The sequence below is a fragment of the Mobula birostris genome, chromosome 31 (assembly GCF_030028105.1).
Source record: "Mobula birostris isolate sMobBir1 chromosome 31, sMobBir1.hap1, whole genome shotgun sequence".
Taxonomy (NCBI): Eukaryota; Metazoa; Chordata; class Chondrichthyes; order Myliobatiformes; family Myliobatidae; genus Mobula; species Mobula birostris.
Genome location: NC_092400.1, coordinates 34,128,727 through 34,156,702, shown reverse-complemented (window position 1 = coordinate 34,156,702; position 27,976 = coordinate 34,128,727). Strand labels below are relative to the sequence as shown.

Genomic DNA, 27,976 nt, shown 5'->3' with positions numbered 1-27,976 from the left:
ATCTGAAAATGAAACAAAAGAGGAAACACCAGCTGTCTGCTGAACTCACAGTACCAATCAGTCATCTGCCTTCCCTGCAACCTCATGACCAGTTCAGGGACTCATTTTAGATAAACCTTTTACGAGGGGGAAAAAAATTGGTGTTATTTGTATCGGAAGGTTTTCTCACCAAAAGCCCTTCTACAGTAAAACATGGTCTTTAAATTCTGTGATATTCAAATCTCTGGAGAGGAAGGATACTTCGATTTGAAGAAAAGTTCAGGTGGCAAAAGCTATCTTAAATTTTGAACACTTGATTACAAGTGAAAATTTTTCATGACACTTTCAGTTGAAATAGCAAAATATTCTTTTTTGCACCACAAGAATAACAAAGGGACAAGGTGAAAGGTCATGCTGTGTAAATTACTGATAATGCATCTATAAATATCTTGTATTCTTTTCTGAACCTTCTCCAGATTTCCGCAATCCAGTTTATTCTTTTGTTCTTGCCGGAGCTGGAGCGTTAACGGTAGTAACACTATTTCCAAATCCCACAAGTCCTGTAATGGACTTTTAAACATTTCCATACAAATCCTAACACTAAGCTCTGATATATGTGTACAGGGAATTACGGAATGGTATTCATGCAGAAGGAGTCAGGCTTCTGGTCTTTGACCGTCTTCTCTGGGCGAATGCAGACTGCCAGGCGCTGTGTAGAGAAAAGAATATTTAACATATAATAAAAGTGGTAAAGTATCTAGAAGGTTTGCTTCTTTAGGTTAATATTAGAACTTTGTACAGAACAATGGATCATACAATGCAAGTAGCTGACATTGGTAATAGGGATAGAGTTTCAGTGGAATAAGTAATTTTGAAAACGTGAGTAAATGTAGAATAGTTTCCCTGTGGGCTATGAAAGCCATGTGTTGGGCTTGAAAATCTTCTACAATCTTGGGCAGGGCTGGCAAACACTTTTGAGAGCATATGCCTAAATTGGCTATTGTTCGTTCATTCATTATGTGCCATGCCATATGATGTGGCTGATCATCGTCCTTCCATGACCATGATTGTTCTTGGCAAATTTTTCTACAGAAGTGGTTTGCCACTTCCTTTTTCTGGGCAGTGTTTTGACAAGATGGGTGACCCCAGCCATTATCAATACTCTTCAGAGATTGTCTTGTGTCAGCGGCCGCATGACCAGGACTTGTGATATGCACCAGCTGTCCTTACAACCATCCATCATCTGCCCCATGGCTTCACATGACCCTGATCGGGGTGTAGGGGGCTAAGTAGGTGTTACACCTTGCCCAAGGGTGACCTGCAGGCCAGTGGAGGGAAGGAGCTTCTAACATCTCCTTTGGGACAGATGTTCTGTATCTCCACCCCACCACCCTAAAAATCCTCCCATGTGCCAATGTAATTTTGAACAGAGATTATAATTTATTAATAAATTAGTAACAATAATTATGGACTTTTTAAGGAAAAAGGATGTTTTCATTGTTTTACTATTAATAAAAGTATATCAGAGACATTGAAATAAATGAGCAATGTTAGAAGGTCTGTTCAAAATGATTAATGTTAATCTTTTTAAACTAATTGAAAAATCATTTCTATCTAGTATTGTCACTGTGTGAGCCGGGGTGGAGATACGTCTCTACCAAAGGAGGTGTAAAGTGTTCTTTCCCTCCGCTAGCCTGCAGGTCACCCTTGGGCAAGGTGTAGCCCCTGCTTTGTCCCCCTCCCCCCCACACCCGATCAGGGTCATGTGAAGCCACGGGAGCAGGTGGTGGACGGTCGTACGAGCAGCTGGTGCATATCACAAGTCCTGGTTATGTGACCACTGACACCAGGCAGACAATGTCTAGAGAGTATTGATAATGTCTGGGGTCACCCATCTTGTAAAGACACTGCCCAGAAGGCAGCAATGGTGAACCACTTCTGCAGAAAAATTTGCCAAGAACAATCATGGTCATGGAAAGACCATGATCACCCACATCATACAACACAGCACATAACGAACAAATGATTTGTTATTGTTACTGTTTACTGTCCAAATACTGATGTGTACACCAGGTCTGTGAGGATTTCAAAACATATCATCCAAGGTCATGTATTCTTGTGAACATCTAGCTGCTGCCTAGGTGGTGTAAGACATTTCCTGTGAAAACATCTCACTCTTGGGTTCCACAAAATCACTCATTGCTTCATTTGGCAGTAGGGATAATCATTAGGTATCTTTTAATTATGGGTGGGGGTTTAAAGAACCGAGGGCAACACTGCATGCCATGTGCCAACAGGGCACATTGGACACATCTTCCTTAGGGTATTTGGGTTGTCACTGTACAATCCCAATAGGAAAAGGTTGTGTGCGAAAGATTGAGGTGGGGGCTGAGAGAGAGAAGCACAAGGTGATAGGTGAATCTGAGAGCAGGGGGAGTGAAGTAAAGAGCTCGGAAGTTGATTGGTGAAAGAGATACAGAGCTGGAGAAGGGGGAATCTGATAGGAGAGGACTGAGGGCCATGGAAGGAAGAAAAGGGGAATGGGCAGGCAAGGAGATAAGGTGAGAGAGGGAAAAGGGGATGGGGAATGGTGAAGGGAGGCATTACCGGAAGTTTGAGAAATCGATGTTCATGCCATCAGGTTGGAGGCTACCCAGATGGAATATAAAGTGTTGGTCCTCCAACCTGGGTGTGGCCTCAGTGGAGGAACCCATGAACTGACATGTCGGAATGGGAATGGGAAGTGGAATTAAAATGGGTGGCCACTGGGAGATCCTGCTTTTTCTGGCGGACGGAGCATAGGTGCTCAGCGAAATGGTCTCCCAATCTACTTTGGGTCTCACCGATATACAGGAGGCCACACCAGGAGCACCAGACACGGTATATGACCCCAACAGACTCACAGGTGAAGTGTCACCTCACCTGGAAGGACTGTTTGGGGCCCTGAATGGTAGTGAGGGAGGAGGTGCAAGGATAAGTGCCAGGAGGGAGATCAGTGAGTGGGGAGGGACAAATGGACAAGGGAATCACGTAGGGAGCGATCCCTGTGGACAGCAGTAAGTTGGCGGGGGGGCAGGGGGAAGACATGTTTGGTTGTTGGATCCCGTTGGAGATGGTGGAAATTACAGAGAACAATGCGCTGGACACGGAGGCTGATGGGTGGTAGGTGAGGACAAGAGGAACCCTATCCCTGGTGTGGTGGAGGGAGGATGGGGTGAGGGCAGATGTATGCAAAATGGAAGAGATGCAGCTGAGGGCAGCATTGATGATGGAGGAAGGGAAGCCCCTTTTTTTGAAGGAGGAGAACATCTGGAATGAAAAGGTTCATCCTGAGAGCAGATACGATGGAGACGGAGGAATTGAGAGAAGGTGATGGCATTTTTACAAGTAACAGGGTAGGAGGAGGTATAGTCCAGGTAGCTGTGAGAGTCATTTGGTTTATAATAGACATCAGTAGATGAGCTATCTCCAGAGACAGAGAGATCAAGAAAGGGGATGGAGGTATCGGAAATGGTTCAGTTAAACTTGAAGGCAGGGTGTAAGTTAGAGGCAAAGTGGATGAAGTCGACGAGTTCAGCACGGGTGCAGGAAGCAACACCAACGCAGTCGTTGATGCAGCATCGGAAAAATTGGGGAAACTTTAAATTTTGTTTATTTATGAAGAGTATAGGAGCTCAAATCAAATAAGTATCTTACTTCAACAGATATGATGTATTTCATATACAGAGACATTTTAAGTTACTCAAATGGGAGAAGTAGTGGAAATTCTGATCAACTTCTACAGTCTGCACATTGCATTGTAAATATTATATACATGGTATCACACATATTCTATATACATACTATTTCCACTGCAGTAGAGCAGAGAATATATTTGACTTCAAATCCTCACACTAATTAAGAGCACAGAAGAAGTATGAGTAACTTGTGAATTTATGAATGATTGACTCTAAGGTTAGTTTAGTTGGCTTGTGTACACCGGATAAGACCGATTGAAGAAAGTTCAATGATGTTGAGATCCGGAGGGAGAAAGGAGCTTAGAAGACAGCGAAACAAGTCTCAGTTTTATCAGTCTGAACAAGGTGAGCTTGGAGATTGTGCATTTTGCTCACATGAGAGAACAGTGATAAGAACTTTCAGGAACTTGTTGAAGGAGTACAGAGAAAATTTACAAGGATATTGCTGGGTCTAGGAGTCCTGGGTTATAAGGAAAGATCGAATAGGATAGGACTTTATTCCTTGGAATGTGGAAGATTGAGAGGAGATTTGATAGAGGTTTACAAAATTATGTATTATAGGTAGAGTAAATGCAGGCAGACTTTTTCCACTGAGGTTGGGTAGGAGTACAACTAGAGGTCACGAGTTAAGGGTGAAAGGTGAAAAGTTTAATGGGAGCATGAGGTTAAACTTCTTTACTCAGAGGGTTATGAGAGTGTGGAACGAGCAGCCAGTGCAAGTGGTGCATGTGAGCTCGATTTCAATGTTTAAGAGATGTTTGGATGGGCACATGGATGGCAGGGGTATGGAGGGCTAAGGTCCTGATAGAGGCCAATGGGAGTTCAAATGGCTCAGCATGGACCACGTGGGCTGAAGGGCCAGTTTCTCTGCTGCACTTTTCTGTGACCCTACGACTATATTTGCCTCAGTATAAAGCGAGGGCAGCAAGTGAGTTAGAAGCTTATCTTTGATCCTCTTACCTGCTTAAGGGATCCCGGTGTCCACACCAGTTTATACACCATGTATATTGGGATCCATATAAAGGATGAAGCTCCAATCACATACCCCACTGTTATACTCCAGTTCGGATAATCATAGCCAAACAGACTGAGAGGGGGCTGGTACACAATTGAGCTCACTGTAATGAACTGAAATCAGATAGAAAATCGGCATGGTAGATCCAGATTATATCAATAAATACATGTAAATAGCAAGATAATTTTATTCTTTTATAGATCTTTTTAAGCAACTTCTCCTTCAGACAAAGAACATCATCTGCTGTTCCTAACCTGGCAGTAACTGCTCTTTTAAATGGACTCTCCTGTGGAGTGTCTCATTGTGGATATATTGGAGTTGGACATTGGACAATAAATGTATTTTTTAAAAAAATATACATACTGGAGTGGAGTTGAAGTTTTACTTGCTGCTCAAAATGAACAGTTACTTCTGAGGTAGTGCATGGATGTGTTTTAATCTTTTCCCTACCTGAACTTCTCTAACGTCACAGTTGAAATACTATCAGGACATGGGATGCAATAATTTACGTATAAAACTGACCACCATGTATGAGTAATGCATCACGACCTTGCTGGCACTGCCCAGTTGTCTAGAATGATTTTTAAATAGTCTGGTGTCTCATCTTTCCCTCAACTGTGTGCAGAGTTGCTGATCGTTTTCTTGATTTCTTTGAGATTTTGATTATAAACAATAGTATAGTTGACTTAGAAAATCAATTTAATCGGAAACACATCAATAATTTAAATATGAAAAAAAATTGATTTTCAAAATTGTTTATTCATTCTCTGTGTGGTTTTGAATGTGGCTTCAAGCCCAGTATCAATACCCTGGTTTCTGACCTACAGTGAAGAGATTCTTTGGAAAGGTGGAAAGAATGGGTTTTTCATCCCTTATAGGAAGAAACTGAGATGGAAGTACAATAGATCCCCTGTTAATTGTGACACATCCAGGACCAGCACACTTCGGCCCAATTGACTCTCTGTCCCAATTAACCAAAGTTTCATGAAAATAATTTAAAAAATAAAAAAGGATAAACTACCATTTAACTGAGTAACAAGTTATGTATTTAAATAAAATACAGAATAAATTAGAATACTATCAATACTACTACAGAACTATAAAAGTATATATTAGTTCTAAAACAAGAAAACCCTTAATTGGAGGAGAAGATGGCGGCGCGACGCAGCGCGCGCAGCCTCTCCGGTGAATGATATCTGTAATCTGTCAAGTAGGGCACCGTGCACAATTCTGATTTCATGGAGACAGACGTGAGAGTACAGAGGAACATCTGGAAAACTTCTGAAATGCCCGCTTCGCTGGCGCTGCTACTGTGTGGTAACCGGAATCTCCGGAGCAGAAGATCCCAAATCCTCGGCTTTGCTTGTTTCGGCGGCAGGGGAGAGGTCGATGGCGCTCGGGAGGTTGTATCAGAGGGGCTGGTCGGAGGCTCGAAGTTTTCGGACAGACAGACTCAGTGTCGGCTGTGGTCGGGTTCTTCCAAGGCATCAGCAGGTTGATGGTGCCTGGAGGTTTATGGCAGGGAGTTTCTCCCTTTTTGCCACCTGCTATCGGGGACTCGGGAGTCAATCGACTCGGGGACTTTGAGACTTTATTTACCGTGCCCATGGTCTGTTCTTCATCAAATTATGGTATTGCTTTGCACTGCTGTAACTATATGTTATAATTATGTGGTTCTGTCAGTGTTAGTCTTTGGTTTGTCCTGTTTTCTGTGATATCACTCCAGAGAAACATTGTATCATTTCTTAATGCATGTATGCATTTCTGAATGAAATAAACGAGGACTGAGTGTTCTCATAATCTAATATAGTTATTGTCAGAGGACTTCAGCATATGTTGCCCAGTTGACTGTAAGTGAACAAAATCAGTGCAGACACCTTGTGTAGATAATGGACTGCCTTCATACAATGCTTTCAATGACTGCATCCTCCAAATCTTCATTTTCATTGTAACATTCAAGATGATTTTCGATACCTTCAAATTTGTAGTTCGCAACTTGCTGAAGTAGTGAAATTATTTTCATTTTCACTCCCGGCCGTGTCTAGCATCTCCATGACACCATAAGACTTAAGATATAGGAGCAAAGTCTCCAAACTTGAATGCTTGAAACCACAGTGAGTAAAACGGTTGTGGGAAACTGTTTTTTCTCGCCAACTATCAGTGACAAAAATTACTGACTTTTGAACACAAGCACATGAAACTGACACTGTTTAATAACTGTTTGCTCTAGACAGTGTCGTATCTAACAACCACACAAGTACACACGTTTGACGTTTCGCAACAGATTGTTGGGGATCATGAGGGAACAGCCCTTTTCAAATCCAGCTGCAAGTTCTCAAATGGATTGAGGTCTGGACTTGCCCACTCCAGGACTTTAACTTTGCTGCTTTTAAGCCATTCCTGTGTAGCTTTGGCTTTATGCTTGGGGTCATTGTCATTCTGGAAAACAAATCTTCTCCCAGGTCACAATTCTTTTGCAGACTGCATCAGATTTTCCTCCAGGATTCCCTGTATTTTGCTGCATTCATTTTACCCTCAGTGACTTGGAAAATTTCTTGTATCCATCTCCTGACTTGTGCTTTTCAATAACCTTTTTGCAGAGTTGTTTGGAGTGCTCTTTTGTCTTCATGGTGTAGTTTCTGCCAGGATACTGACTATCCAGCAGCTGGAGGGTGAGGGCCATGTTTTTTGACTTCTCCAGTGCGTTCAACACCATCCGCCCTGCTGTGCTGGGGGAGAAGCTGACAGCGATGCAGGTGGATGCTTCCCTGGTATCATGGATTCTTGATTACCTGACTGGCAGACCACAGTACGTGTGCTTGCAACACTGTGTGTCCGACAGAGTGATCAGCAGCACTGGGGCTCCACAGGAGACTGTCTTGTCTCCCTTTCTCTTCACCATTTACACCTCGGACTTCAACTACTGCACAGAGTCTTGTCATCTTCAGAAGTTTTCTGATGACTCTGCCATAGTTGGATGCATCAGCAAGGGAGATGAGGCTGAGTACAGGGCTATGGTAGGAAACTTTGTCACATGGTGTGAGCAGAATTATCTGCAGCTTAATGTGAAAAAGACTAAGGAGCTGGTGGTAGACCTGAGGAGAGCTAAGGTACCGGTGACCCCTGTTTCCATCCAGGGGGTCAGTGTGGACATGGTGGAGGATTACAAATACCTGGGGATACGAAATTGACAATAAACTGGACTGGTCAAAGAACACTGAGGCTGTCTACAAGAAGCGTCAGAGCCGTCTCTAGTTCCTGAGGAGACTGAGGTCCTTTAACATCTGCCAGGCGATGCTGAGGATGTTCTACAAGTCTGTGGTGGCCAGTACTATCGTGTTTGCTGTTGTATGCTGGGGCAGCAGGCTGAGGGTAGCAGACACCAACAGAATCAACAAACTCATTCGTAAGGCCAGTGATGTTGTGGGGATGGAACTGGACTCTCTGACGGTGGTGTCTGAAAAGAGGATGCTGTCTAAGTTGCATGCCATCTTGGTCAATGTCTCCCATCCACTACATAATGTACTGGGTGGGCACAGGAGTACATTCAGCCAGAGACTCATTCCACCGAGATGCAACACAGAGCGTCATAGGAAGTCATTCCTGCCTGTAGCCATCAAACTTTACAACTCCTCCCTTGGAGGGTCAGACACCCTGAGCCAATAGGCTGGTCCTGGACTTATTTCCTGGCATAATTTACATATTACTATTTAACCATTTATGGTTCTATTTAACCATTTATGGTTCTATTACTATTTATTATTTATGGTGCAACTGTAACGAAAACCAATTTCCCCCGGGATCAATAAAGTATGACTATGACCTTCCAGATACAGGTGTATTTTTACTACAATCAATTGAAACACCTTGACTGCACACAGATCTCCATTTAACTAATTACGTGACTTCCAAAACCAATTGGCTGCACCAGTAATGATTTGGTGTCTCATTTTAAAGGTGGGGATGGATACTGATGCAATCAATTATTTTGTGTTTTATATTTGTAACTAATTTAGATCACTTTGTAGAGATCTGTTTTCACTTTGACACGAAAGAGTCTTTTTCTGTTGATTAGTGTTAAAAAAGCCAAATTAAATCACTGTTAATCAATGTTGTAAAACAATAAAACATAAATATTTCTGGGGTGGGGGGGGGTTGATACTTTTTTATAGGCACTATATATAATATAGCAGTGGTTTCTAGTAGTTATGTATCTGCAGTATATACCTGGACCTGGTTTAGAGGGCATGTGCTATCACGAGAGGCTGGATAAACTTGGGTTGTTTACTCTGGGGCGGTGGTGGCTGAGGGGAGATCTGATAGAGGTTTGTAAGACTATGAGAGGCACAGATAGAGTAGACAGGGAAAATCTGTTTCCCAGGGTGAAAATGTCTAATACCAGACAGCGTGCATTAAAGATGAAAGGGGGTAGGTTCAAAGGGGATGTGAGGGGTAGGTATTTTTACTCAGAGAGAGGTGGATGCCTGAAATGCACTGCCTTGTATGGTGGCAGAGGCAAATATATTAGAGACATTTTAGAGACGTTGAGATATGTACATGAATGTGAGGAAGATGGAGGGATATGGGCATTGTATAGGTAGGAGGGATTAGTTTTGGTGGGGGGGGTTGATTTACTTTTTAGCTGGTTCAGCACAACTTTGTGAGCTGAAGGGCCTGGTCCTGTGCTGTGTTGTTTGTGTTTGTAAGGCCCTGGGAACGGTTTCACTGCTAATGTAATGGTTTCTCTGCAGTAGCAGTGTTTGGGTTACGACTAGAGGTAACGGGGGCTTTGGAATGTGCACCGTCCAATGAGGGGGGTGTTATTCTTTCTTGTGTGCCTGTGAGCGAGGGATTCGCAGGCTTTTGTTCGGCAGGAGATGGAGAGAGAAGATGCCAGAATGGAGAGGTTGTAGACTACAGGATGGAGTGGACGTAGAATGGGGTCGGGAGTCAACGATGTCCGGGGGGAAATCGATGGAGAACAAACAGACAGGAAAATCGTGAGCTTCAACATGCGCTTTAGACTGTTTCATTAAAATGGGCCCTTTTTGTTTCCTTTACTAACCCTCCAGTCAAATTAATTATAAAGCTAAATCGTTTGATTGCGTATGGTGCACTGTTTGTTATTTCGTGGTACTGATTTGTAACGGGAAAACATCACGCAGCATCTGCACAAACGAGATTTCACAAGTTTGGCGGGCCAGAGAGTGTCTTCCCCTAGACTAATACCGTCAGCCAAGCCTGGGGTTACATGTTCTGTCACCATGCTTTGAACAGCAATGCCTACTTTGTAACAATTTAATACTGATACTGACTGAAACCAGCAGCCTGCAGTACAGGTATTAGCTCTTCAAGTAAGCTTCTCTCTTGACTTATCCTGTAACCTTAGATATTTTAAATTGGTAATAGCACAAAGTGCTGGAGGAGATCTGCAGATCCAGCAGCATCTTTGGAAGAAAATGAACAGTCAACATTTCAGATGTAAGACCCCTCAACATGAGTCCTGTAACATTAATTGTTCATTTTCGTCAATCGGTGCTGCCTGACCTGCTAAATTCCTCCAGCATTTTGAGTGATACTCCAGAATTCCAGAATCTGCAGTTCTCTTGTGTCTCTAGGATAAAACTGTATTGATGGACTTTGTTGTTCTAACTTGTAACTCCAGAACACAAAACTAATTGAAAACTAATCACAAAGTCAGGAATGCATGTCTAGTTTCATTTTTACTTCTAACAAGATGCACATGTATAATGAGGTGGTGTGCTGTCTTATGCCATTCACATACTATTAAGTATAATCTGTAATGAATCATTTAAACTGAGAATGCTTAATCAAACAGTATAGTTACAATATTATTAAAATATTAAATACACAACACTCCTCCCTGCTTAGCTATAAACTCCAACTCAATATAGAATGTATCTCAACCCAAACATGTAAGATATTGTTTTCTATTAGTGTGTGTACTCTGTGTGTGTGTGTGTATACACACATATACGCACACACGCGTGCACACACATGTACATACACACACATACATACATACGCATGCAGTACACTATATAATACAAGGACTATATACAAACATCCACAGCATAGTAAATCTTAAATTGTCCCATTCAGGCTTAAAGATTTAATCGCTGTGGAGGATTTCTTACAAAATGTGTGATTCTGTCTTGCCCGACAGGGCGGTGGAAGAGTCAATGCTTGGCAGGTGAGACTCATGGCTGTGAAACAACCTCAGGTTCGGGGCCCTCCTCTGTGATTTGCAGAAGTTGACTCTGGGACTGCAGGACGTGGTTCTGATGGCCGGGGCGTATCTACGGAAAATAGCGCCTATGGCAAGCACTGAAATTGTGCCCCGTCCAAACATCTGACACCCATCTTTTAGATAACTTTACCATAATGTCAGCTCAAAAATACAAGTCAACTCGTTAATCTTTTAATTAACAAATTATGGCACTACATGAAAATTAGAACTGCACCTTCCTTGCTTTCACTGATGCAAATTGGTCTATGATGTGATCAAAGTCAGTTTTATCAGTTTCTTCTCTTTCTACACTCAGCAGAGCAAGATCACAGAGTCTGCCTTGACCCATGGAGGCTCTCAAATACAAAAGTATTAGTTTTAACTTGCTGAATGATCTTTCACAGCTGGCGATGGAAACTATGATGGTTAGCATTATCTGAATAGCAATGCGAAGATTGGGGAAGACGCTCTCATCTCCATACTGAATAATAAATTCAAGAAGCTCTTCAGGTCTTGATATTTTCCTGTTGACCCACTTTGATAGCAACATTCTGCAATCCAAAATTTTCATCATATAGCTGCTGTCCATCAACATCAGAGCTGTACAATTCACCCAAATTTTTGCACTTCTTCTTTGGGTCGTTACCGTCAGTCCCTCGACATCGAAAAGGAACCCAAACTTGGCATCAGTGTTGTGCAAACAAGCGAACGTTTCATCCATTTCTCTGTGAAGACGGTCGAGTGTTCCCTTCATGACTCTTTCCATTTCCCCCTTAGCTGTTAACCCAGCGTCTCTCGAGTTCTCATCAGCTATTCGTTTCTTTCATCTCTGACGTCTTTCAACTTCAATATTCCATTCTTGATAGAGACCGAATCCTTCTTCGAGTGACTCACTGACCAACACTTCTCTTTCATCATAAAAATGATCTCAGAGGGCTTTCAAATCCAGGGTGGCATCGTGGAAGTTCTTGCTAGGACCCTGCAGCCTCTTTTGAATACGGTCAATGCAAATGTGTACTTTGTTCCAAAATCCTAGCAAAATCAGAAAATCGTAACTCAACATGTACAGCTGCCTTGCGTCACTTCTTGTTTCACCGGTCTCGTTTTCATTGTCTATCATGTTCTGGAGAACTTGAAGTATCTCCTCAAGGTACTTGTTGACGGGCTTGACTGCTTCTGTCCTTGCACTCCACCTGGTTACAGACTCCGACTTAACAACCACAGGCACGGTGTTTTTGAGTTTTTCCCAGCGCTGTGTTCAACGAGAGAAAAACACGTAGAGAGCTTCAATGGTTCCAAAAAACATGACCATCATTGTATCCTGCTCGGCTGCATGTACACTCACCAAGTTGAGTGAGTGATTGTCACAATTCACAAACACTGCCAGGTTGTTTTTCTCACTTATTCTTTGATGAACACCACTTCTGTGTCCAGCCATCACAGCAGTGTTGTCATAGCACTGTGACCGACAATCATGTAGCTCCATCTCGTCCTTCTCTAGCTGTTTCAAGATGTCTTCAACCAAGCTGTCAGCAGCCTTCTGGCTTACCTGGATAAAACCAAGGAAGGACTCTCTAACACGGACTGTTTTCCTCTCAAAGTCAACTTCCACATACCTCACTACTTCTGACATCTGCTCACGGTGTGCCTGATCAGGAGTTCAGTCGAACATGAGACCATTGTACTTGGCTTTACGAATGCTTCTCAGTAAACTCTGGTGAACAGTAGATGCCATCATGTGGATGAATTCATTCTGGACACCCGGTGAAAGATAAGACGTGGATCCAGGATGACTTTCCAAATGAGTGAGGTGTTCTTTTATGACAGGGTCAAAGATGGCCAGTAGTTTCAGTAAGCCAAGGAAATTTCCCACATTGGAGTCATTGTCCAGCTGAAGTGACTCCCTGTGTCCTCGCAAAGCCAGGTTCTGAGTCGCAAGAAATTTTATGCAGTGACAGATTCTCATCAAGGTATCACGCCACTTCTGATTTTCCTTCTCAATCTGTGACTGAAATACCGCGTCAATAACTCCTCTGTTTCCAGCTAAATTTCTTTCCATTTCTTTCCACTGTGTGAAGCATTCCCAATGATTCTTGGCATTTTCATGAACACTAATCCTTTCAGGTGCTTCTTTTTGGGGGGAATTGTGGAAGGGGAGTTAAGGATAGAGCGGGTGGGTTGGGGTGGGTATTTGATCCTCCACAATATTCCACGTGGGAATTTAAACTGGAGGTGGCAGTGATTTTTTTTGCAAGGTCGAGTTGCGAGCTCGACATCAACCTGGTACGGATGGAGAGCGTGCTCAGGAGCGGTCTGTCATGGGATTGAACTCGGGAACCTCCGTTCTCGAGTACGGCGCTGATCACACTGCGCCACCAGCCGACCAACTTTCCACTGATTGAATCCACTTTCCTGCTCCAATGAGGATTGATGGTCTGATCGGGAAAAGAGAAGCCAACAGATACAAAATGCAGACTTTTTAGAAGGGGAATAGACCAACCATGAGCGAGTCACTTCCTCACCACGACCATTTCCCAATTTCCTCTTGAACCAAGTTTTGTTCATTGACCGGTTATTTGTTGGTAGGAAAGGCCCCTCACTGTTCTGGAAATACTTCAAACCCAGCTCTATTATTTCTGTTCTCAACGCGTCAGGCAGAATTGATTTTCCAGTATCCTTGTCGAACTTCAGAAGTCCAGTGTCATGCTGTTCAATCACTTCTGGTATGACAGTTCCAGGCTCTTTGCCACCGACCAGTTCACTAGGTTCAGTGTCATCAGGTTCAATCTCGTCAGGTAAAATCTCGTCAATAAACTCAACATCACCACCACCACTATTGTCTTCCCCTCCTTTCATGTCCAAGTTCTGTGTGGCAGCCTCACTCTTAATCTCGTCATATTCGGATTTATCTGACTTGACTTCCTCCTCGGCTTGTGACGTATTTGTACTTGATCCACCTTCGGATTCTAACGAACTCGTAGCAGGTGCAGGCGACTCCATGGAACGTGTCAAACTACTTGTTCCGGGCTTTTCAAAGAAGGGCATGAAGAACTTGCTCGACTTCTTGGCTTCCTCCGCCTCCAACTTTCGTCTCTTCCGTCCTTCAGCTCCACTTTCCTTCTTCTTCGTGAAGAAACGTTTCATGGTCTTCTTACACAATGCTCTGAAATAAGGCCATCCTAATGCTTCTCACCCATGATAATCAAAGACAGATGACACATCTGAAGAAAATTCTTTTTTCACTATCCAAGGATGGCTTGTCTGACTTTAACAGAAACTGCTCAGTGGCGCCCCCTTCACGTGGCACCCAGGGCACGTGCCCTCCCTGCCATACCTTAGATACGCCACTGCTGACAGCTCTGGACACCTTGCCTCTCTGACACTTGACCCTGCTCTCCTCAACTGATTGATGTGTCATTTCCAGATGACACTAAATGCAATCTCCACTGTGTAGGATAGTGGTCTAGTTCTGTCTTTAATCTTTCCGAGTACTCCCTTTTGATCATCTCTCTGTAGTCCCTGCCTGTCCAGGAGTGAAACATTAAACCTCCTTATTTGAAAAGCCTTCAACTCGTCTCAGCAGTTTGTCCTTCGTACTCCTTCTGAGATTGGCTTTGAGGAGATCCAAGCATGAATTCAAGGGATGACCCTGGACAGCGTAGCCGGTAAGTGGTTGGTTGTGGAGTTTGCTGCATTGTGATATGCAAGGAGGAAATTGGCGGGCTTCTGATTCAGCGGTAGTGTAATGTGTTCTGCTGACATTGTTTGCAATGCATTCTTTGGGCAAACCTCTCCACCAAGCCTTTTGTAACTGGGTGGTACAGTGCAGATGTAATATGTCTTATTCCATTCATTTTCAGGAATGACTGAAACTGTTCCACAACAATCTGTGGTCCATTGTCACTGACTGAGTATTCTGGAGCACCAGTCCTTGAGAAGAGGCTTCTCAACACATCAACAGTGTGCAAAGTTATGGTGGAGGCTATTGGGAACACTCCTGGCCACTTGGTAGCTGCATCTGCTACTACCAAGAAATTTGTGCCCATGAATGGTCCAGCAAAATCTACATGAATCATCTGCCAGAGCAATGCAGGACATTTCCAGGGATGAAGTGGCATTGCTCTTGGCATCTTCTGCATATGTTGGCATCTCAAACAGTGCATGGCAAGCTACTCAATCTGCTGATCTATGCCAGGCCACCAGACAAAGCTTCGAGCCAATGCTTTCATTTTGACCATGGCATGTAGCTCCTCCAACACTTTAGCTCTCAGCTTGGATGGTACAACAACTCTCAACTCCCTCATAAGGCAGCACCTGTCAAGGGTCAGTTCATCCTGGGCTGGTAAAAATGGGGGAACTGGAGTTTCTGCTGCTCATTCCAGCTATTTTGGGTGGCCATGTACACCCGAGAGTGTGGGGTCTTTCTGGTTTCTCTTTGGATCATCTCTGCCATTACAGGAAGGTTTTCGATTTGCATTTAGGAGAACACTCCAAGAGGAGTGTCCTCTATAAATTTTTCGGGTATTTCCTTTTCCAAGGGTAAACATGACAGTCCATCAGCATTTCTGTGATTAGTCCTATTGAATTTGATCTTGTAACGTGTCCTCCAAGAAACAGAGCCCATCTCTGAATTTGTGCTGCTGCTGTTAGTGGAACATCCCTCTGTGGATTGGAAATGAACACCAGTATTTGATGATCAGTAATGAGGGTAACCTCTCTCGCATACAGGTATTGGTTGAAATGTTTTACACCCCAAACCAGACTCAAGGCCTCTTTGTCAATTTGTGCGTGTTTTTTCTGTAGCAGTAAGGGAACACGATGCAAAGGCTAGGGAGTGTTCACTTCCATCACTCATAACACTTGGCATGATTGCAGCAGAGGCAAGCTTCACTGGATGATGTGGATCATAATGAGTGAGTACGGTGTCTAACATCACTGCTTCCTTTGCGCCCAATCTAATGAGTTCCAGAGGTTGATCACAGTAGCCAGGTATGTCAAGAACCTATTATGGCAACTGATAGACCCTAAAAAGAACCACGACCCATGTCAGATCCTTTGGCCTGGGGCTTCCACCACTGCTTGAATCTTCTTAGCACATTTGTGTAATCTTTGTGCATTAATGGTGTGACCACAGTAAGTGATGTTTAGTTTAAATAAATCACACTTGTTGCATCATGCTCTAAGCCCATAATCTTCTAATTATTTTAACACTGTCTTGAGATTTTGGAGGTGTTCCTTGTCATCCTCACCAGGTAACGCTAAGTGCCTGAGCAGCCTTGCAGCACTTGGTTCATAACTTTCTGCCAGAGTGCAGGTGCAGATGCTGCTTCAAAAATAAACTGATTATTGCGATAAAGCCCTTAGTGAATGTTTATGGTGAGAAGCACTTTGGACTCTTATTCAATCTTCATCTGTAGGTAAGCCTCGGCGAAGTTCATTTTGCTGAAGTGTTTCCTTCCAGAAAAGATAATCTCTATCCTGGACAGAGGGTGTTGATCTACTTTCAGTACTGGGTTGATGGTGACCTTAAAATTACTACAGATCATGACAGACCCAATCCTTCCTGGCTTCTGCCTGACATGCTCTTTGTATGTGTCCTATTTTATTGCAGTTTCTGCTAGTTTAACCTTTAAACCTGCATTGGTCTAGGATACGTGGACCCCTGCCACAACATAAATTACCAGGCTTGGCAAGCCTCCATCTAGAAGCTGCAATTTTGTTCACGCTCACTTTCATTCCCGACTGCAACTCAATTGCATCTCTGGCTGCTGTTTCCATTGATACAGCAATTTCAACTGCTCTTTTAAATGTAAGTGTGCTTCAATTAGCAGCCATCTTTGAATGCTTTCTAGTAAGATTGCACAAACTAAACAATCACTCAGTGCATCACTAAGACCATCGCTGAACTGACAATACTCAGACAATCCCTTAAATTCAGCCACATATGCTGAAATGTACTCCCCTTTCCATAAGACCATAAGATATAGGAGCAGAATTAGTCTATCTGGCCCATCAAGTCTGCTCCACTGTTTCATTGTGGCTGATCCACTTTCCCTCTCAGCCCCAGTCTCCTGCCTTCTCCCGTATCCCTTCATTCCCTGACTAATCAAGAATCTATCAACCTCTGCCTTAAATATACCCAATGACTTGGCCTCCATAGCTGCCTGCAATAACAAATTCCATAGATTCACCACCCTCTGGCTAAAGAAATTTCTCCCCATCATTCTAAAAGGATGTTCTTCTGTTCTGAAGTTGTGTCCTCTAGTCCTACACTCTCCCAACATTGGTAACATCCTTTCCATATCCACTCTGAGGCCTTTCAACATTCAATAGGTTTCAATAAGGCCACCATTCTTCTGACTTCCAGTGAGTAGAGGCCCAGAGCCATCAAATGCTCTTCATATGCAAGCTTTGCAATCCCGGAATCATTTTTGTGAATGTCCTTTGAACCCTCTCCAATGTCAGCACACCCTTTCTTAGATAAGTGGCCCAAAACTGCTCACAATACTCCAAGTGAGGCCTCACCAGTGCCTTATAAATCCCCAACATTACATCCTTGTTTTTATATCCTAGTCCTCTCGAAATGAATGATAACATTGTATTTGCCTTCCTCACCACAGATTCAACTGCAAATTAGAGATTCCTGCAGAAGGACTCCCAAGTCCCTTCGCACCTCATATTTTTGAATTTTCTCTCCATTTAGAGAATAGTCTACCCTTTCATTTCTTCCACCAAAGTGCATGACCCTACTTCATGACACTGTATTCCATTTGCCACTTCTTTGCCCATTCTTTGGGCAATCAGCCACTGCTTTAACCATGTTAGTATCTTTCCTGTAGTGCCATTGGCTCTTAATTTGTTAAGCAGCCTCATGCAAAGTACCTCGTCTAAAGCCTTCTGAAAATCCAAGTACACAACATCCACTGATTCTCCTTTGTCTATCCATTCCTGCTATTTCTTCCAAGAATTCCAACAGATTTGTGAGACAAGGTTTTCCCTTAAGGAAACCATGCGGGCTTTGGCCGATTTTGTCATGTGCTTCCAAGTACCGTGCAGCCACATCCTTAACAATCGACTCCAATACCTTCCCAACTATTGAGGTCAGATTAACTGGCCTATAGTTTCCTTTATTCTGCCTCTCTCCCTTCTTGAAGTGACATTTATAATTTTCCATCCCATCCATACTGTCCTAGGGCCTTAACAGTCACATACTTACAGATATCGGTTGCAATGTTGCAACCAGTATCAGCTAGTATGTGACTGTTAAGGCCAAAAGATAGTATGGATAGATTTGATAACCAGTCATAAAGCTTCCGTAGTCAATTTTCCATTCCTCCATTACTAGTACCTCCACAATTTCTTCAGCCACTTTTTCCGGAACCCTGGAGTGTAGACCACCTGATCCAGGTGACTTATCTACCTTCAGACCTTTCAGTTCCCCAAGAACTTTCTCCCTAGAAATGGCGACTTCACACGCTTCTACCCCCGATACTCTCGAACTTTGGGCATGCTGCTCGTCTCTTCCACAGTGAACGCTAATGCAAAATACTTATTCAGTTCATCTTCCATTCCCTTGTCCCCCATTACTGCCTCTCCAGCATAATTTTCCAGTGGTTCAATATCTGTTTTTGCCTCTCTTTTACACTTTATGTATCTAAAAAAAGACTTTTGGTATCCTCTTTAATATTATTGGCTAACTACCTTTGCATTCCATCTTTTCCTTCTTAATTACTCTTTTTTGTTGCCTTCTGTTGGTTTTTAAAAGCTTTCTAATACAGTACTCTAGCTTCCCACTAATGTTTGCTCTGTGATATGCTCTCTCTTTGGCTTTCACGTTGGTTTTAACTTCTCTTGTTAGCCATGGTTGTGTCCTCCTGCCTTTAGCCTACCTCTTCCCCTTTGGGATATATATATTCTGCCCCTTCCAGATTGCTCCCAGAAATTCCAGCCATTGCTGCTCTGCTGTCTTTTCTTTTGATTCCACTTATGAAACCTAAAGTGTTCTACAATCAACAATGGTTTGGGATCTAAATGTTCCTGCATTAATAACACAATATCAGCAAAGCACATTTTAACTGGTTTGGCTGGATCAGTTAAACTTCTAAGCAAATTGTATAGACTTCCACCCAACGCACTTGGCAAAACTGGCACTCACTTCTCATTGGTTATTTCATTTGCTTCAAAATACTGCTCAGTACACTCAGTATACAATGACCTGATATTGCTTGTGCAATTGAACACATCTATTTTTCAATGTAGCCAGTCACTTTTGCTTTTTTTTTAAGTTTATGATTATCATCAGTCAGTACTCACTGCTTATGAACCCGTGAATTCAACAATTTCCTGCCTTTTTAAAAAAAAACTCAAATGCCTCACTGCGCCTTTTAAAAAAGCTTCAACGTCTCACTGCGCTTCAACAGGTGGGTAGTTGTCTCAGGTTCATTTTAAACTTCCTTATCACCACTGTTATGTTTTGTAACTCCTAATCATAAAACTAATTGAAACACAGCCGGGAATACATGTCTATTTTCGTTTTTACTTCTAGCGAGACGCGCATGTATAACGTCATGGCATGATACCGTCTCACCTACTATTAGATAAAAATGAATTATTTAAACAAAGAATGCTTAATCTAACGACATATTTACAATATTACTGAAATATTAAGTACACAACAATTGCTGAGTGTAAGTTGACAAATTTTTGATGGTTTTTTATACCAATACCTTTTCCACAATATTTTCCTGCAGCCATCCACATGAAACCTTTTTGTATGCTTTTGCAGATTCCAGAGAAAATGCAGAACACATCCAGATAAGGCAGCTAGAGACAGCATTCCATTGCATGTACTGAGTTTAGCTTTTGCTTTTGAATACGAATGGAACAAGTTGCCCCAGCGGTCTAAATTATCAACTTCAGAATGCATTATGTAACTAGTACATCAAAAAGAATTGATAAGATATTCACATCATTGTGGATGCTGAAGGAGAAGATTATTACACAAGAGACCAAAATGTGGTATGTGTGCACTACTGATGTCAGAAACCTATGGCACTCTGTCAAGTCTTATCGAGCTGGAAGTTTTATTTAATGGTGTTTATTTATTAATGTAGAGTTACAGTTCAGTAACAGACCCTTTCAGGGTGGTATGGGCTTGTCAGGCTGTCAAAGAAGCCTGTGCTGCACAATTATATTAATCTTAATTACACCCAGGCAACCAATTAACTTACTAACCCATCCACCTTTGAGATGTGGGGGGAAACCAGAGCACCCAGAGGAAACCTGTGCAATCATGAGGAGAAAGTACAAACTCCTCACAGACAGTGACGGGAATTGAACCTGTGTCATTTGCGCTGTAAAGCGTTACGCTAACCACTATGCTACTATGCCACCCCGTGCAGAAATTATACGATAATATGAACCCAAAGTTGTTAAACATTGTTGAAAGCTATTTATTGGGTTCAACAGCCAAAAGCAGAATGAGACAATTAATCTATGTATTGTTTAATTAAGGAACTTGATCTTGCTTGGCAATTTTGGTGCTTTTTGAGATTGTGCCTAATGAAAATGGTTTGTGTGGGGACTTGTTGATGAAGAAAATCAGTTAATGCTGTTAAGCATTCAGAAGGAGACATCCAAACTGGTTTGTAAAATTGCTGTCATTAGGAATAGTGCCTGAGAATTCTACCAAATTTCATCCACCTCAAACAACTAGTATAGTTGTGGTTGACCCGTCAGAGCCAAAGGGAAGTGCAGGGTTACAGAACTATGACTTAACTATACTGGTTACAGTTCCGTCAGTTGCTATTGTTGTAATAGCCACCACTCACCACATCTTTCAGTTTGCTACAGCCCAAGGTACCTATTGCTAAGGGGAAGGTTACGTTTCAACAGCCTGCAAATCTAAGGAGCCAAAGCAGTTTCAGTGACAATTTCAAACAATAGCGAGGAAGATGTCATAGTTTTGAAGCCCGTTTAGACAATGAGGAAATGGGAAATTGATGCCTCCAACATTAATGGCAGCAAAGAGTCATTTACGTTATTAATGAACAGTCAGTGTGTTCACATGCAAATTAATGTTGGTGTAAACAACTTGATAATGAGTTATGAGATTCAGCCAAATATCATCATCACGCTGAAAACCTGTTCTGCAAACATTAGGTGAAATGGAGGACATGAAAATAGGTCTACTTAATGAGAATGAAAGTGTGTCTGTGCAACTACACATCACTTAAATAAAGGCACACATGCAGAGGTGGCTTTAACTGGTGTATTCACATTGGGGAGGGAGGGAGAGAGTGAGAGTGAGAGTGAGAGAGAGAGAGAAAGAGGGAGAGAGAACAAATGAATGTGTGTAGACAGACCATTGTGCATTGGTAAGTTATCAGTCCATAATTAGTGCTAAGGGGAGTCATTGCTCCAAAAGAAATAGATCCATGCATTACACTTCATGCTCCTTTAGATTAATGTAACATAAAATTGTATATGTAACAAAATACTATTTCTCTTTAACAACCCATATTCAAGTAAACGTGCTTTCACAATGGCAGTCTGTAACTAAATTCTATATACTAAAGATTTAGTCCTTTGAGCAGTGCTCTATTTCTTTCGGAATCAGTGGAGTGGCAGGTTTGGCAAGTGTCTTGTGAAAGACAACTTCCTCTGTTGGGTCATTCCCTCTGTATTTCAGAATTTGTTACCGGCAGCTGGTCCACCAATGCTGTGTGGAACACTTCTGCCGGGCCACAGTATGAAGACTTTTCTTCTTCAGTTGCCAACAGTGGAAGACGTGAAAAGCCATCAGCATTGCTGTTTTAAAACACAAACGTGAGGAAATCTGCAGATGCTGGAAATTCAAGCAACACACAAAATGCTGGTGAACGCAGCAGGCCAGAAATGTCGACTGTACCTCTTCCTAGAGATGCTGCCTTTCCTGCTGCGTTCGCCAGCAGTTTTGGTGTGTGTTGTTTGTTGGAGCATTGCTGTTTTGTTTGGTACCCTTGACCTCTACGTCACAAGAGTGGGCTCCTAGGAAAGGCGCTCAACGTTGCAACCGTGTAGCAGACATCACTGCGATTGAAAATGGACGCAAGGGGCTGGTGGCCTGTCACTGGAGTAATTTTTTGTCCATACAGGTAGTGATGGAACTTCTTTATTCCCTAGACTAGAATAAGGGCCTCTCGTTCGATCTGTGCGTAGTTGCGTTCTGCGCTCATCAGTGATCTTGAAGCAAATGTAATCAGACGGTCAGATCCATCTTCCATCCTGTGTGACAAGATGGCTCCAATGCCAGAAGAGGACACATTGCATGCCAGTCTGGTGGGCAGAAACGGATCATAATGGGTGAGCAATTCATCGGATGTTATCGGGCTCTTTGTTTCCTTGAATGCTCTTTCACATCTTTCTGACTATTCCCACTTTGCTCCTGTCTGTAACAGTGCATTCAATGGGTGCAGCACTGCAGCAATGTTTGGGAGAAACTGGTGCTAGTAATTTACAAGGCCCAAGTATGACCTGAGTTGTGACACATTTTCTGGTTTGGGTGCCTGTAGCACTGCTTCAATATTCTCTTGTGACTTATGTAATGCATGCTTACGTAAAATGTCCATAGTATGAGATTTCATTCTTGAAAAACTCATTTATCTCTCTTTAAATGCAGACCACAGTCACTCAGCCTGATAAGCACTTTACCATTTCTGGAGGTGCCCTTCATCATTCTTGCCAGTCACACTGATACCATTGCTCTTTGCCTAACAGCTGGAGCTGATGGGGCACCGAAGATGAGACGATTATACTGGAACAGTCCTTTCTGAGTGTTGATTGTGAAGAACTTCCTGCTTGATGACTCAATCTCCATTTGCAGAAAGACTTGTGACAAGTCAATCTTTGAAAACCTCTCCCCGCATGCCAAAGATGCAAAAATTACTTCTATTCGTGGCAGGGGACACTGCATAGTGTGCAGTACCGGGATGATGCTCACCTTGAAATCCACACATATGAGAACGGCTCTGGCCTTCCCCTTCTTGATCCCTGGGACGATGGGCATGGCCCAGTCACTCCACTCAGGCTTGGAGAGAATGCCAGATGCCTCCAGGCTCCAAAGTTCTACATCCACTTTAGGATGTAGTGCGTAAGGCACTGGGTGCACTTTGTGGAATCTTAGTGTTGCTGTTTCATCCAGTTCAGTTCTGGCCTTTATGCCTTTGAGTTTACCAATCCCTTTCTCAAACATCTTCTGATTAGCATTAGGCAGCTGCGATAGTCTCTGGTTAGTGACTGCAGTTTAGGCTGATTTTGCCTGCTCATGTCACATTGAGAGCTTTGATTGTTTGCCAATCCAGTTGGATTTTTCTCAACCATTCATGTCCAATAAGTGTTGGCCCTTCACTTCTCAACACAGAAAGCTCTAACTGCTGTGTTTTGCCTCTGTACATCACACTCACTTTCAGTTTGCTTTTGGGAGACACTTTTTTGCCTGTATAGGTCTTCAGCATCTCTGAGGTCTTTTCTAATAGTAGCTTAGAAAACAGTCTGTTGTAGTCAGCCTCTGAAATTATAGACAAAGTTGACCCTCTATCCAGCTCCATTTTCAGTTTTACACCAGACACATCCATTGTGATCCAAATAATTTTGTGATCTGCTTCAGTTATACTATGCAGCTCCAGGCATGACAGCTCACCTTTGTCAGACTCTGTGTTATTTGATTCAGTCACTTTATGCATTTGATTAGTTTTGTGATTGAAACTTTTCACTCTGTGTGGTTTTTCTTTTTGGCTGCGCTTTTTAATCTAACTTGAACACCCTCTCTATGTGGCCTTGCTGTGACATTTTCTGCAAACTTTTTCTTTGAACCAACAGTCATTTGCATCATGGGTGAATTTGCACATTAATAATTTTTTTTTGGCTTTTTACACCATTCAGGGACATTTTGTGTGTTTCACATTCTAAACTCCTGCTGTAGTTCTGCTGCATCCTTTGCTGCAGCCTCTAATGATATTGCAATGGTCAATGCCCGTTCTAAGGTTAGGTCTGTCTATGACAGTAGCCTCTTTTGGGTGCTTTGAATATGCCTGCCACACACAAGCCTGCCCCTTAACATATCAGAAAGTCCATCTCTAAAGTCACAGTATTGGGAAAGTTTGTTCAGTTCTGCAATGTATTCAGAAACGCTTTCATCCTTTGACTGGTTCCTTTTGTGAAATCAAAATCTCTCAGCTATTACTAGTGGTTTTGGGCTCAAGTTATTTTGTTAGATTGCGACAACTTCATTGAACATCTTGCTTGCTGGCTTTTCAGGAGTTTTTAGGTTGCGTAAAAGCCTGTACATTTTAGCACGCATTAAACTCAGAAGCATGGAGACTTTCTTTTCCTCATCGACATCGTTTATGTTACAATACAGTTCAAAACTCTCGATATGTGGCTCCCAGTCCTCATTAGTGCTATCAAATTCGTCAACTTTCCCGACTGTGGCCAATGTCATATTATTTTCACTTTAACTTTGCTAGTTGTGCGACACTCACTGTGTACCGTACACTATCACTCACGCGTCCCTTTGTTCGCGTGTGTGTCGGACTTCTCCATGCTGTTTAACTCTTTTCTCTCACTGTCTCTCTCTCTTCCTCTGAATTCTGTTATCCCACAAATGTCGGTGCAGTTGGTGATATCCGCTGACATTCAGGTTCATACTCACCACCGCTTCGTTGTGTCTGTGCATCTACGTATCAAATAAAGGCATGCACACGGTGGTGACTTTAACTGGTGTATTCACATTGCATAAAATGAGATCAGATCAACGTATATGCGTAGACAACTGATCATTGCGCATAAGTAAGTTATCAGTTCATAATCAGTGCTAAGAAAAGAAATAGATGCATGTATTACAGGAATGACTGAGGTAACTCAAGTTTAGATTGAAAGACAATTCACAGAGTTGAAAGTTCAAAGTTACATTTTGTCATATTATTAGAAAGGTAATTTGTTGGGAGACAGTTTCACCAAGTGTACACACTTGCATCAGACCGGATGCAAAGCCAATGGATTTCAAACCTAGATCAGTAAGACCAGATGGTAGTTGTTGGAATCATCTGCATCGTGGATGTAAAAGTATAATCAATGTTTTCGGCCAAGCATCAGGATCTGTCTTGACCTGAAATGTTACTATCCCTTTTCCTCCATGGAGGCTGCCTGACCCACTGAGTTCCTCCAAAAATTTGCATTTTACTTCAAACCAGTCCTTAGGGTCAAATTGGAAAGGAACTGGGCAGTCTGGAACATCACAGTGAAAACCATCAAGAATTGAATGATTCATGTCAGTAGGATGTCAGCAATACAGCAGGGAAATTGCCCTTAATAGGAAACAGAGGGGCACTTTCTTGTGATATACAAACCGGTTTGACAACAGCATTGTTACTCACAGCAAGAAAGGCAGGGCTAATGCCCACCCAACAAACTCTCCAAAACAGCCCCGGAGCAAATCCCAACATTGTCCGGATATCATTGCAGAATTGCTGGACTCCTGGAAGTAAATCAAGGAGAGAGAGTTGTAATTACAAGAACAAGAGACAATAAAATATTCTCACAGCATCTGGACAACGGTGATGTGCATTTTGAAATAGCAGTGATGAACAATATATATACTTAAGTTTTGCGCATATGTTTCAGGGTAGGGGTGGAATTGGATCTGAATCTTACATGGCATAGATGTATGAGAAGATCAGATTAATCTCACTTTGATACGTAATGGGCATATTCATATCACTGATCGTGAATTTCTGAATTAATATTAATCTAAAACCATGTTTTAAATTATACTTTCTCCTTTATATTTACCATTGCTCAAATACTTGGTCGAATCAAGCCAACAATATCTTTTGGTGCTTTATATGTGTGGCCAACCTTCATGAGGTCAATTGAAATACCTTTTTTGTTGTACAAACAAAGACCGTCAAACACAGCACAGAACGGTGATCAAACAGAAACAGAGGAACTAGACCTTAATTATTTGTAAAAGTATAATTATACATTGGAAGCAATTTTTAGAGTATTGTGTAATTAAATTTCATTTTGTGGTTCATGATAATAGTTGAAAAATTAATTAAACTTGTATTTTCTGCTTTTCCCTCTCTCATGGTTAATTTGTTTCTTGTTATTTCTCTCACCCCTTCCCGCTCTCCCTCCCTCCTTCCCCTTCTTTCTCCCTCTCCCTCTCTCCCCTTCTCACTCACATTGAATTATTCTGTCCTCACTCAGACGGTATAAATCAAGGCAATAGAAACTGATGTACAATGAGGCCAATTGGATGTAAAATAGGCACACACTAACATGTTTAGTGGTAGGACAATTAGGTAGGTGTCAGACCACAAGAGAGGGAATTTGTTGACTGCCTACCAGATGGCCTTTTAGAGCAGCTTGTGCTCAAGCCTACTAAAGGAAAGGTTATTCTTAGATTAAGTGTTGTGTATTAACCCAGATTTTATTATTCAGCTTAATGTAAAGTAACCCTTAGGAGGCAGTGATCATCAAATGATTAAATTCATACTGCAGTTTGAGAGGGAGAAGCATAGGTCATATGTATCAATATTGCAATGGAATATAGGGAATTACAGAGGCTCAAGAGAGGACTTGACTAGGTGGATTGGAGGGGGACACTGGCAGGGATGATGGCAGAGCAGAGGTGGCTGAAATTTCTAGGAACAGTTCACAAGACACGGAATAGATCTGTCCCACAGAAGTAGTTGCTCTCAAATGGCTGGGCTAGACAACTGTGGCAACTAAGGGAAGTTGAGCCAAGAAAAAGGCATATAAGGTAGCAAAGGTGAGTGGGAAGTTGGATGATTGGGAAGCTTTCAAAATCCAACAAATGTAACTAAAAGCCCTATAAGAAGGGAAAAGATTAAATACGAGGGCAAACTAGTCGATAATATAATCTGTTATATAAAGGATAAAAGGGAGGTGAGAGTTGATATTGGACCACTGGAAGATGGTGCTGGTGAGGTAGTAACGGGGGACAAAGAAATGTCAGGTGAACTTAATAAGTACTTTGCTTCTGTCTTTACTGTGGAAGACACTAGCTGTATACCAGAGGTCTGTGACTGTCAGGAAGCAGGAGAGAGTGCCATTGCCAATACAAAGGAAAAAGTGTTATGCAAACTCAAAGGTGTTAAGGTGGACAAGTCACCCAGATCAGAAGAACTACATCCCAGAATCCTGAGAGACGTTGCTGAAGAGATAATGGATGCATTGGTCGAGATCTTTCAAGAATCACTTGATTCTTGCATGGTCCCAGGGGACTGGAAGATTGCAAATGTCACTCTATTCTTTAAGAAGGGAGGAAAACAAATGAAAGAACATTATAGGCCAGTTAGCCTAACCTCAGAGCCTGGGAAATTATTGGAGTCTATTATTGAGGATGAGGTTTCAGGGTACTTGGAGACTGATGATAAAATAAGTCAAAGTCAGCATGGTTTCTGTAAAGGGAAATCTTGCCTGACAAATCTGTTAGAGCTCTTCAAGCAAGTAACAAGCAGGGTGGACAAACGAGAGGAGAGGATGTCATTGACTTAGATTTTCAGAAGGCATTTGCTCAGGTGCCTCGCCGGATTTAACCAGATAAATCCTATGGTGTTACAGGAAATATACTGGCATAGATAGCAGAATGTCTGACAGAAAGGAGGCAATGTGTGGGAATAAAGGGATCCTTTTTTGGTTGGCTGCCAGTGATTAGTGGTGTTCTTCAGGGGTCAGTATTGGGACCGCTCCTTTTACATTGCTTGTCATTGATTTAGATAGTGGAATTGATGGCTTTATGGCAAGGTTTATGGATAATACAAAGATAGGTGTAGCAGTAGGTAGTGCTGAGGAAGCAATGCAATTGCAGAAAGACTTAGACAAATTGGAAGAATGGGCAAAAAGCGGCAGACAGAATACAGTGTTGAGAAATGTAAGGCAATGCATTTTGGTAAAAGGAACAATAGTGCAGACTATTATCTGGGGAGA

General features: G+C 42.3%; 1 protein-coding gene across 1 annotated transcript in view; it reads right to left on the bottom strand.

The window, feature by feature from the left end:
* Positions 1-607: 607 nt before the first annotated feature.
* slc6a4b (solute carrier family 6 member 4b) overlaps positions 608-27,976 on the bottom strand; it is a 70,938-nt gene continuing 43,569 nt past the window's right edge. Inside the window, exons 11-13 of the mRNA XM_072247988.1 lie at positions 25,396-25,496; positions 4,677-4,844; positions 608-688 (exon numbers count right to left, since the gene is read on the bottom strand). Coding sequence (XP_072104089.1) covers positions 608-688; positions 4,677-4,844; positions 25,396-25,496 — 350 coding nt within the window. The remainder of the gene's footprint in view (positions 689-4,676; positions 4,845-25,395; positions 25,497-27,976) is intronic.